This window comes from Lagopus leucura, unplaced genomic scaffold (genome assembly GCF_019238085.1).
Source record: "Lagopus leucura isolate 7727_CA_CO unplaced genomic scaffold, USGS_WTPT01 Super-Scaffold_1, whole genome shotgun sequence".
Classification (NCBI taxonomy): Eukaryota; Metazoa; Chordata; class Aves; order Galliformes; family Phasianidae; genus Lagopus; species Lagopus leucura.
Window position 1 is genome coordinate 17,412,679 of NW_024962250.1, and position 12,679 is coordinate 17,425,357.

Here is a 12,679-nt window from a genome sequence, read left to right on the forward strand (position 1 = left end):
AAGTTGATCGCAACACCAGGAGAACTAGATTTCCTTACAATTTAAAAAAAAAAAATAGTTTTTCTTTAAAAGAGTATAGCAAATGAAATGCTCTGGACTAAAGCAGCTGCAAGACTGCTTTGTTGTAAGTTTGGTTTTCCAGCTGTCCCCTTCAAACTTAAATTGTGTATAGCTGAAATTAAAGAGTATCTTAAACCCCTAAGAGAAAACTATATCTCATACACATAATGAAAAATAAAACAAAGTCAATTAAATTTTAAATATAAAACTCATAGATGTTTGCCAACCTTCTGTTTTGTCTTCTCCAGTTTAGATTTTAACTTCCTTCCTCTTTTGCCAGTCCAACCAGTCACAAATTCTGATCCTGCAATGTATTTTTGGAAACGTCACAATTTCCCACAGGCGTGTAAAACAAAGAAACTACCTGGTATATATGTGCTCCTACCTGTGCATCATACATACCTACATACTTACCCAGAGAAGTTTCAGCTGTAAATGAATGCTTTGTTCCTCTGTTAGATTCAAACACAAAGCCTGGCAGATCTTCTTTCAATATTGTAGCTTGCTGACCATCTGAATTGTGGATAGCGATTTCTCCTTCTTTTAAACAGGTAAGTGACCAATTTCCCACAGTAAGTTTAGTTGGCCCAGGTGCTGATAAAATTGGCTGACTTGCAGTAGATGGCTTTACTTGGCTTCGAGCTCTTTGCAGTTTCTCTAGGAATTCACTCCTACTTTCTAGTTTAAAAAAAAAAAAAAACAACAACACACAAATATTTTTTGTTTCTTCTAACAATTGATTTCACTATCACGTATCTCTCAAAAGCAAAATAACTGACCACATTCAATGCAAAATTAAGTTCGAAATTAAAAGTTGTATTTTAAAATTCTTCCCACTACGTATTCCAGCAGTGATGCATTCCCCAATCACATCAAAATGGACCACAACTCTTTATACTAACATCAAAGAAATCCATGATAAGCTTCGTTAAAATAATTTAAATCTCATTGCCAGCATGAACTACTCATGTTTCTGAAAAAGAAAACTAAATGAATCTTCCAACTGGAAAAGAGCAATCAACTACATTTAGAGCAAGTGGAGAAAAAAAACATTGAAGCTGTATTTAAAAAAAATGGAAAAAATATCACAAAAACTTGAGAGAACATGATGATACATGTGTTAAAACTTAATGGCTACTTGTTCAGATTATCTGTCACGTCAACAAAACAAAATATTTTTACAAGTTATATTAAAGTTTTAAATTATCTCCTTTGTAGAATTTCTACGTTCACCACCTCTGAGAGAAATACGAACTAAATCTAACGGTACCAAACAAGAACTGATTAGAAGAAGGTATTTTTATAGAGATAACAGATAAAGAAACAGGCTCATATCCTACTTTTTGGATGTGCAGGTCATCTAGCTTGAAACTATTCTCAACTACCTGATTTTTAAATTGTATTTTGATATTGCCATAATCAAAAGAGTGCACATGCGACAGTAGAAACGCTAGTTAACGTAATTCCAGAATATCTGATGAAATCATAATCACGTTTGTAACCCATAAATACATAAAATTGCTGTTTTCTGTCTGCTGCAATGACTTACAAGCTATATTTTTTAAATTTGCCATCTTTTTCTGCTACTTAATACATTTAAAAAAAAAAAATCAGTCGTCTTCTATATGCAAAAATAAATATGCACTACTGAGGCATATCACTCTTTAGTGCTTAAAATTTGCAGCTCCCAGTGAAGTTAATTAAAAAAGAAATAAAAATCTGTTAATGAAGCTCTTACAAATTTCTGTTAAGTATACTTTTACCTATTATATTGTACATCACACTGAAAGTGCAGTTATTATGCATAGTTGGAAATAATTTTGGGGATCCTTTAGACAAAATTTTGAAACTCATTCAAAAGAGCTGCCACTGAATTTCAATTTTTGCATTGAATTTTTTTTTTCCCTAAGAATTCAAACAGACAATTATTAACCTAAGGTAGAGAGCAGTGGGGAAAGACCTTCCACAAACATTTGAAGTATACACATTTCTCCACATTTCCCCCCATCATGCAATACACACCAACAAATTCCATTAGTCAACCCACTATACTCCTGCCAGCCATTGAATTACTAGAAAGTATACCATGGGATTAATCAGCAATGATTTAGGACAGCACAACATACTGTACAGTTCAAGACTTAAAGAAGCTATTCCGAATCAATGCTGTGTTGTAGGATTTTTAGTTAAATCTTAAACACTAGTTTTGTATCTCAAGAGAAAGAGGCTGCTGCACATGCTTAACAGGTTAAACATCAAGCAATGACACTGCAACGTCAGCACTCCTTAGTAGACATCTGCTTGACAGAAAAAAAAATAGAAAAAAGCCTAATTTAACCGTAGTTTATCTACTTCTCTTCCATAATAACCATGCTAGACATCTTGTTCAAAAATTTGGTATATCTACTCAATAATTAAAGAAAATAAAAACTTAAAAAAAAAAAAAAAAAGATTGATAGGAACAAGCATATAATCTTAAATTGACAATCTAAGTTCTCTTCACTCCTATTCAATTACTCTTCTATAGAAACAGTAGAATTCCATCCCATTCCACTAGTTGGAAGGAAGCAAGCAGAAGTTTCATCCAGGAGATATGATGATTAAGAAATGAGTCTCACTGATTTTCTTAGAATTATGTTGTATGATTAGATCTGTCTATCAACACAACTGTTTGCCTTGTTTAAAGGATTTGAGAATACACTTTGTCAAAAAAAATTCAGAAGTGCTCTCCAGTAGTGTTATAATCTAGAAACGCACGGTATCTCAACTTGTCTTCACATCTAAAAATTGAGGGAAAATGACATTGGCACTTCATTTCTGTCCTGAATTGTAATACATGTTCTGTTATTTCACCCTACAGCTTGTTGAAAACGTAGTATCATAAAGCATTTCACATCGATTGGTTCATAAACGTATGAACTGCTGTAAAAAAGATTAAACAAAAAGGAAGGGATCAAGTTGCATCCATAACAAGTTGCACACTCTGTACAGAAAATTTAACAAAACTCTGTACATTGCCAGTGTATAAGGTCTGTTCCCTTATCATCTCTCCAACAAACAATTAAGACACTGTAATTTGTTTCCCAGTCTTGATGAGAAACTTTCTGTTACTTTATCTCCAAACACATGCAATTTCATTCTGCTAGCTAGAAGCAAACAACAGATTGCCATTTCAACCTGCTTTTCCTCAGACAGCCACTACAAAGTGCTTTTAATGACTGGGGTGAAAAATTAAGTATGCAAAATTAAGAAGAAACAAAACAAAACAAAGTTAATACACTTCCACTGGCAAGATGTTCACTTTACACAACTCAACAAGGAAGTCAAGTTACGGTCACATGCTATCTCATGAAAAGCATCACAATTAACTGACCACCTTCCACCTGTTTACTTCCTTTACTATTTAGTAAGCCAATTCCTGCAAAACAAAATAACTCCAATCAAATCATATAAATAAATAAAATAATCTCAAAACTTAGATTTGAACTGAGAAAAAACTACCTGAACTATCAGATCCTCCCTCTGGGCTTCCGCTGGAGTACATTGTGGCCAGTTTTCCATCCAAGATAAATCTGAACCATCCATTACTACCATTAGACAGTTCCAGGGCTGCAGCATCACTCCAGATGTACAAGCAGTCCCTTCCTCTAATGATTGACCAGTCTCTCCAGTGATATGGTTTACCCTGCTGCAGCTCCTTAGCATCCTCCTGTGGTTCATCCTCCTGTTAAAAAAAAAAAAAAAAAAAAAAAGTATTTAAAAAAAAGCACACAAACAAAAAACACCACAGAAAAACAAAAACGCAATACAAAATTTTTTAAAAAGATTTAAGTATAAAACAAACTAAACCCTTCTGCCTGTAAAATACATCTTTGAAAGCATTCATTAACAGAACTACTTCAAAGAAGTCCCTTTTCATATACCAATCGACTCAATAACAGCAGTCTACTGACTGGGCATCTACCTCTCTTCAAAACTCACTTTGTGAGAACAGAATGCTTAAGGCAGGAAGAGACCTCTGAAAGACATCCTGCCCAAACTCCTTGCTCACATGCAGGGTCACCTAGAACCAGCTGTCTAGAAACATGTGCAGATGACATCAAAACTTAAGGCATAACAAATTTTGATTAAATGAATAATACAAGTGTCTGAGCTGTCTCTAAACTGCTGACTACTGGAAATCAGCAAACAACTTCAACATGCATTTAAACTATTCATCATGTAGAGAATTATTTTTGTTTTTATGTTTTTGATATATTTCATATAAATATTTAAAACCACCTATAGTTATCTGATACATGCACACTGAAAAAGATGCACAGCAAATATCAGTGTCCACTTCACAGAACTAAGTACGCACAAATACGAATACTCAGTAGGTAACAATATGCTAGAGGAAACTAAATTACAAAACAATAGCAACAACAATGAAACAATTCAAAAACTGGAATACAATAAGCATTAATTTAGTAACTTATCTAGCTACCTTCATAGTACTGATAATTGTAGGAGAAGTGCTGGTTTTATAGGAACAAATAAATCTAGCATTTCCGTACTTACTTTCTCAGGTTTAGACTCCTCTTCATTCTCATCATCAGATGAAGGTCCTGCCAAAGTTGACACTTTACTGATTACACCAAGTCTAGCCAGTTGATCTAGAAAAAGATCACCGCCTTTATCCACCAAATCCCTTATGATTTGCAACGCTAACAAATGGCCATCATCATCATCCTGTAATAAATTAAAATGGAAAGGAAACAATAAGTGAGATCTCTTTACTTAATATCTTGAGAGGATGAACTTCATACCCAGTTATAGATGAATGCTATGAACACTAAAACATTCACTATTAATAAGCATGTGGAATTGATGAGCATAATCTTTTTTTTTTTTTTTAAATAAAGTGGCTTTGGGAAATGTTACTTCTTCCTACCTCTTGATCAAGAACTGTAGCTGTTATCTCAACCAGTATTGTGGGCAGATTGTGGCCAGCATCAGAGTCACAAACCTCCTTCAGCAGCGCCTCAGAACAAAAATGTATCATTTTTCTAATGAGAGCAAGACTTGCTTTCCTTTAAAACAGATGACAGGAAAAAGATTTCTTACAAAGAAAGGAAGCAGTACTCAGGGCAACAAAAACGTTCAAGATATAATTGCTTTTGCATATATTTATGCAAGTTTACAGAAACAGTTTTTTGAAATGAGTCCCAGTTCTGGAACAGATTGTTAAGTGCCAGATTAACTCCAAGAATAATCCATCTACTGATCTTCTTAATTCTACAACACTATGACACTCTAACATACTCCAGCCTTTTCCACCCTTCTCTAGTCAAATCAATTCCACATTCTACCTTCTTAGTGATGGCAGTTCATTTCTGCATGCACCATCTGACACTTAGGTATCTATTTCAGTCTTCAGCCTGTCACATGCTTTCAGCATTTCGGTTAGATCCCTAGAGTTCTGAAGTCTAAAATTACCATTAGACCATTCCACTTTCCATGTTGAAAAGCAAAATAAATTCAGAAGTCAATTACTTGTGTATGGTTAAAGATGAATTTTTATTCCAAGTGAGTTTTAAACATATGATTAACCACATTTGAAAAGAAAACTTTAAAATATGAAAAGTGACAGTTTTCAACAGCAGTTAATTACACTGCTTAACATTGCTTCTTTTTTCCTTTATTTAAAATGGCCTAATTTAAGCTGCTCCAAAGCACTTCTTACCTAGAAGTACCCATACACTGGGATCACAAGTACGAGAATAAACAAATATTATGTTTATAGCATAAAAGACTGAGAGGTTAAGGTGAGACACAATTTATCACAAACACAGCATGCCACACACAATACTGCTTTTTAAGTATCGAATTACATTGCCTTCTCTCAGTGACAAGCATCTTTCCCAGCTGATAAACACTTAAGCTATGAAGAAGCTTTCTACAATAACTTTTTCCAGTCTGAGCTCTCCCGTGTATGTACCACTTCATTAGTTTTCCTCTCCTAAAAGAGTACTTCCATTACAGCAGCTGTAACCAAGTAGAGTATCCATAGTGCAAGTTACTATAAGAACACAGTATTGTGTCATAATGCTCCCTGTAGCCAAGAGTATGCCTTTCTCTCTCCCACTTTGATCATATTCCTTTCAAGACACCACTTTAGCTATCCAAAATACGATGTAAAAATAAGACTCAAAGCTTTTCAAACCATCACTTCTATTTGAACAAAAGCATGTTAAAATATCACTTGCATTACTCCACCTTTAGGATGTGATAATTTTTATTAGAAGAAAAAAAACACCTTAATCTACCTTCACATCTTTATCAGAGACTATTAAAAAAAGAAAAAATATGCAGGGAAATTGACAATCCCGCCTATTACCTTATTGAAGGCAACATAGTTTGTTGAAATGTTTGTGCAAATACAGGCAATAATCTTTTCAAGTATATAGGTGCCATTTCTGGATCGCCTTTGGGTTCATTACATTCTTCCTCATCCTTGTTTGCATCTTTCTTTTTCTTCTCATCTCCTTTGTTAACAGGACACATCCAATCCCCTGGAAAATAAACAAACAAAAACACCTTCACATATAAGTAAAAAGTTTTCTTTATTAAGATCTGGCTGTCCGAACAGTAATATAAATTTTACTTTTTAGAAACGTATATGTCAAGTCTTTGTAAAGAAAGTCATGAGGTAAGGTACTACCAAACATCACTTACTAGAGTAGCTCAAACTACTTAAAATAAATACAAACAAACAACTGTCTATGACTAAAGTGCTAGAAGAGCCCCACAGGCAGGGAAAGTGCAGTTTACACGTAGAAAGGATGCCACAGAAGCTAGCAAGACTGACACGTCCTGAAACAGGGCAAACAGCTGAAGACCAGTACCTCTGGCATTGCTTATGTCCACTAAGTTTCTTCTGTAGCTCCCCTTCTCTCAAGATGTGAAATGTTACATGCAAGGATGGTCACAAAACACTATTTTCTCATGATTTTTTTTTTTTTTTTTTTTTTTTTGAGTAAAAATTCTGATAACTGAATTAAAAGGGCAAGGAATTAAAATCTGCACTCACCTGGAGACTGTAGAATAGCTACTACTTCACTGTGACCCCTTTCACGAGCTTTGTCTAAAGGAGTTTTCCCATCTTCATCTCTTAAATCAGGGTTTGCACCATGTCGCAAGAGAGTCTGAGAACATATATTATCAAATATTAAATAATACTAAGATTTCTTCTTCCAAAGATACAAAAATATTTTTCCACACATTCTTCCAACATTTTTCTCACGCTTTCATGCAAAGTTAGAATACAATGTGCTTCTTATATCTGTAAAATTGATAACTACTTTTATTCATATTACTAACTTACTGTAACCAAAACTTTGTATTGCAATAAACACAGTAAAGAACAAGCAAATATTTGACAGTACACACATTAAAGATGCTGCCTCAAATAATTTACATATAGAACAAAGCAAAAAATTCAGTACATAAGGCTTCCTAATAGCGTCAGTTTAAATCTTACCTTTGCTACCTGAGGTCTTCCAAAACATGCTGCATAATGTAATGAGGATGACCTCTGCCCTCTGTTAACATCAGCACCCCTTTCACAGAGAAATTCTACCTATAAAACAAGAAAAATCAAACAAGTTTTTTCATGTCTTGCTTTACAAAAATAACCTAAACTTTTAACATTCTCTGAAATCTATTTACCATTTCCTGAGTTCCAAAAGCTGAGGCCCAGTTCAAAAGAGTTTGTCCTACGTCATCCATAAAATTTACTTCAAAAGCTGAAAGACACAATTAAAAATAATTGAAATTATATTATATTAAAAGATTAAGCTTCAGCACTGTTCCTTAAGCAAATGGTAGGACTGAAAAAAATTAAACATCTTCAATAAAAGCAATTATATTGTTAAGTGTAATCCAGAAAAAAAGGAAGAAGTAGCACTGGAATTATTCCTAACAGGAAATGTTGTGCATTTAACAAAATCAACTTGTATATACGATTTCAAGGTACCACTTAAGTATTACAACACCATACATTATAAAAACAGAAAGATAAATAAAATATTTAATTTCCTTTTCAGACAATTCTTGCTTACCTCCTGTGTCAATAGCATCTATTAATGCATCGGTATCCTTACTGCGGATGCAGTCTATCAGCTGCCGATGAGAACGTTCACCAGAACTATCCAGCCTTCGCAATCCTGGAATTCTGCCTGTAGATCCAGCACTGGATTTTGGCAGGGCTTTTCTCCCTTCGAACAGTAGCACCAAAAGAAGATCTACTAACCGCATGGTATCCAGTACACATCTCTCATCACCCTGCAACGCACTTTCTATAGAATCTGGAAGTTCAGATCTTAGGAGATCCTGGAAATAATTAAAAGTCTGAACAATAAAAAATATACAGGGCTTTAGAAAATACTATCAAAATTGGGTTTCATTTCCATATGAAATGTTTCAGTTTTTTTTCCTCTTCTTGATAAATAACCTATATGTGTGTGTATATATACACATATCTTTCATAGCCTATAAATGTATACATAGAACAGCAACACAAGTTTTGCATATACTAAAGGAATATGTACAGCAAAAAGCCCTAAGAGAATAAGAAGCTGTAGTGTAAAATGATTTCTTACATGTGTTACTACTGGAGAGCCTCTACACAGGGTTGACAACAGGCTTACAATAGTTGACACCTGATTACTTAATTTAGAGTCTGCAGCTGTAGATGGTGCTCCAGTGCTAGCTCGGCCAGGTTTGCAAGCTGAAGATGGTCCTGATGCTGTCCCACCAGCAGCTGCCATGCGAGATAACAATTCCTCAGTTAATCCATGCTTAGCTAGTGGAGCTGGGTCAACTCCACGACGTGTGAATCTGTCAGCTAATGAAGCAAAACATCGCAGAGCTCCATCTGAAACCTAAGAAAGAAGTGTAAGTGAAAAGATGAATAATCTGTCACTTAAGGTGCTAAAAGGATTTTTCCAGAAACAAACAAACAAAAAAGCTCATTTCCCCAAGCTCCCTTGGTATTTAATGAGCGGAGACAGTTCAAAGTTGGAACACAACAATGTTCTGAAACACTCACTAAAGGATTGTACTGTTTTCTTACCCCTTTCTCTCTTATAATTGTATAGGAAAATTGTGTAAAATTCAGTATTGTATCTCCTTAACTACACACACAAAGACACAACAAATATACAGCAACATTTAATTAGAAAATTTGCTTATTAAATACATTTATAAGTCTTTAAGCCCCCACATAGTTATATATGTTCTTTTTACAAGAGATAGAACTACTTATAATCCCCAATAGCAACTGTCTATTCTGATAACATAGTTCAAAAAAAAAAAAAACAAAAATCAACCTGCAGTTTGGTATTTAGGCACTGAGTGCAAAACATTTTGGTTGTTTTGATGTTAGAAATTGAACTGATTTTCTAATTAAGCTGCAAAAGGGAAAAAAAATAAAAAGAAATAAAATAAGAGAGTGCACTGAATTGTTACTTCCACTTTTAGACATTTACTGAATTCCAAATTTATTCTTTTAAGGTACAAGGACAATTTTAAAAATATTTGAATTTCATATACTGATAAGATACTCTACTATGTTATAATTTCATGACACTAATACTACGTTATATTAAACTGCTGCTTTCTTTTAATAGAAATGCCATGCAACAAGCCATTAGCTGAGATACTAATTCAGAACTGCCAAAGCATTAATTTACTAAGTATTTGATAGCTAAGTTGTATTTAAGAGTCTACATGCTTCTCTTCAGCAAAATAAATTTTGCAATTGTCCCAAGCCTACAAAAAGGACTAAGTGGCAGAAGTGGTTTACAACATTTAAACAACCCCATCTACCTGACAGGGATACGTTGAGTTTTTTGTGGAAAAACAAACAAACAAACAAACAAACACACACACACACACACATATATACACAAAACCTGAAATTCAGATTCCTCACTAAAGTTTAAAAAATAAAAATGCAATCCACAGTGACACTGTGGAAATAAGGCTTACTGATGATCCTCTTAACAGCCCAGCAAAAAATACTTCTGGCAAACTGCCCAGGAAAAGGATCCAATTTCTCTTCATGCTTGTGTTGAAAACAGAACAGGGGGGTTGCCTCGCATTTCTCTTATCTATACTGCACATTACACTAGAAATGTCTCTACTCATCGTATCACGGACTTCGCACAGGCACATCAATGTGAGCTGCTTCTGGCATGTTTGCTTTCCTAAACATAAGGTAGCAAACCAGCCTCTCTGAAGTTTAAGTAAAAACAAAAAACAAACAAACAACCAAAACAAACAAAAAAAAAAACCCAGTATCTATTCATCATCAAACTCTAAGTTAATACAATTCTTAGCCCCAAAAGTGACACCAATTTCTAGTGCAGCCCATTTTCAAATTGATTATCACATATAGAGGCCTTAAAGACAGTTGCTACACAGATTATGGAATTATTGGCCATTTAACCAGACCATATTAAGTTAAAAATCATAAATCTTCAGTAAGTTGAAGACTTGAAAAACAAATATTCTCATGACTAAATACAGCACTTGCTGGCATAGTCCCTGCATGCCAAACATTCTGATTTATCAGTACTTTCATAAGAGATTTTTTTCTTTATCTTACAATGGTGACTAGATACGTTCTCTGACATCTTGCTGCCATTCTTTAACAGCAAGGGGTATAAATAATTCCTTCGATCTTTACGTAAATCATAATGTAAACAATTTACCAATTTCACCAGAACTGCCCTGTCAAAAATACACAAGCAAGGTTCAGCTTCTTTAGTCCTGCACGAAGGGCATTAGTACTGTTAACAAAGCAATTGTACTGTGGAAGATATTTATACTTTTTCCTCACAAATCATAAGAGAAGTAGGAAGGTTAAAAAAGCAAACATACATAAGCTATTCTTGGGGCCTCATTTCATCTGGCCTGAACTCTATTAATCAAGTGCAATTACTCACTGGCTACCCAGACATGGTCACAAAGTGACCAAGAAGAAAGAAAGAAAAAGAAAATAACAGGAAGTTACTGGGCAAATCCAGAACAAAGATCAATATTAGTCATAAATCCTGAAGCTTCCTTCACAGAAAGTATACAGATCTCAAATTCACTTACTATCAAATGGACTCTCTGAGCTTAAGCAAACTCATCTTTAAGCATTAAATACTAAAAGACAAAGTTTATGAAAGTTGGAATTTTTGCTCAGATCTCCAACAATCTCCAAAAAAAATTTTTTTTTTTTTTTTTTAACATTTTAAATTGAGAAATAAAGACTACAGACTTATGGTCTAAACTTCAGAGTTAGCTTGCCTCAGATGATCAGTGATTATTAAAGTTTTATGTCTAAAAACCAAAGTAGCTTGTTCATTTGCAGCAGCCAGCTGACATGTGGTTATTTCAAAAAGATCTGAAAATACAACATAAGCGTAGCACACAGTCAAAAAGACCTACCATGTCATATTTGGGAGTCTAACTAAACAAAAATAAGGAGTTGGGGTGGAGTAAAGACAGGAATAGGGACAAAGGTGGGGTGAAAATGGCACTGACAAGAAACCTGGCCAGGATGCAGCAAAAATTTGACTAAACAGCTATGGCAAAGCATTAATGTGACATACACAAAAGAATGCTACCAGTGGGAAAATTAAAATTAAAGGAATTATTTCCTAGATTTTACATTACATCAAGTTTATAAAAGTGTTGTAAAAAAGTGATGTTGGGTCTTTAGAAGTACCGTTTAAGTGGCTTCCAGTACTATATTTTAACATGTACTGTGGATGTTTTTGTTGTTTCCCTTAGTCTGGCAACAGAAAAACGAACTAAACTTTCACGTTTTATTTATACTCAGTATAATACTGACTGAAGCACAGATATAGATCAACTACTTCAGATGCTATTTCCAAGAAAAAGTCACCAGGACATTTCTAAATAAATTACCAGAGGCAGGATAAGATCATATTCACACAATAGCACTTGCAGTTAAACACTAAGAGGTATTTATATTCTCTTGTCATCACAACTGTAAAAAAAAAACTACCACAATATCCAAATATAACCACTACTATGTAAACACCTCGTTATGAAGACTATATAAAAACACAAAGCCATTCATTTATTAAACACAATGAATGTTAAATTCACAATTTATTGAGCCAAGAGTTACATTACCTGATGGTCTTCATGTTTTAATAAACTAGACAGTGATTCCACGCAGATCTCTAATGAAGAATCCTGAGGTTCCATTTTGCCACACAGCCTGGATACTACAGCCATAGCAGAATGTAAAGTATCTTTATGAACAAGATGTCCGCTGTCACGAATAAATGTCAGGACACAGTTCAATCCTCCAGCTTCAAATACAGCTCCTGACTCACGGGTACAGATTAATTCCAACACCTAAAATGAAATGAAATATAAATACAGTAGATAAAAATGCTGTTAGCTGTGTATATACACCTACAGAACTTAAGTAGGCAAAAACATAGCAAAACCTTCTCTTCAAAACCCATAAGGAGTCAAAACCTCCAGCACACCAACAGTTTTACTTTAGGATACAGGACCAAATACAAGAAAATCCCCTCTACAGTAGTTT

At 34.3% G+C, this 12,679-nt stretch overlaps 1 protein-coding gene across 9 annotated transcripts in view; it reads right to left on the reverse strand.

The window, feature by feature from the left end:
* Positions 1-12,679, reverse strand: part of HECTD1 (HECT domain E3 ubiquitin protein ligase 1) — a 57,161-nt gene that overhangs the window by 27,863 nt on the left and 16,619 nt on the right. For 5 of the 9 annotated variants that reach the window (XM_042888601.1, XM_042893752.1, XM_042893049.1 and 2 more), the window contains 13 exons: positions 12,256-12,483; positions 8,703-8,984; positions 8,163-8,451; positions 7,771-7,847; positions 7,583-7,681; positions 7,133-7,247; positions 6,440-6,614; positions 4,994-5,132; positions 4,621-4,791; positions 3,562-3,784; positions 3,434-3,478; positions 463-738; positions 288-364 (listed from right to left, as the gene is read on the reverse strand). In XM_042888601.1, the coding sequence (XP_042744535.1) occupies positions 288-364; positions 463-738; positions 3,434-3,478; positions 3,562-3,784; positions 4,621-4,791; positions 4,994-5,132; positions 6,440-6,614; positions 7,133-7,247; positions 7,583-7,681; positions 7,771-7,847; positions 8,163-8,451; positions 8,703-8,984; positions 12,256-12,483 (2,196 nt within the window). The remainder of the gene's footprint in view (positions 1-287; positions 365-462; positions 739-3,433; positions 3,479-3,561; positions 3,785-4,620; positions 4,792-4,993; positions 5,133-6,439; positions 6,615-7,132; positions 7,248-7,582; positions 7,682-7,770; positions 7,848-8,162; positions 8,452-8,702; positions 8,985-12,255; positions 12,484-12,679) is intronic. The other 4 variants (XM_042890170.1, XM_042889353.1, XM_042891627.1 and 1 more) reach the window with 4 other exon arrangements.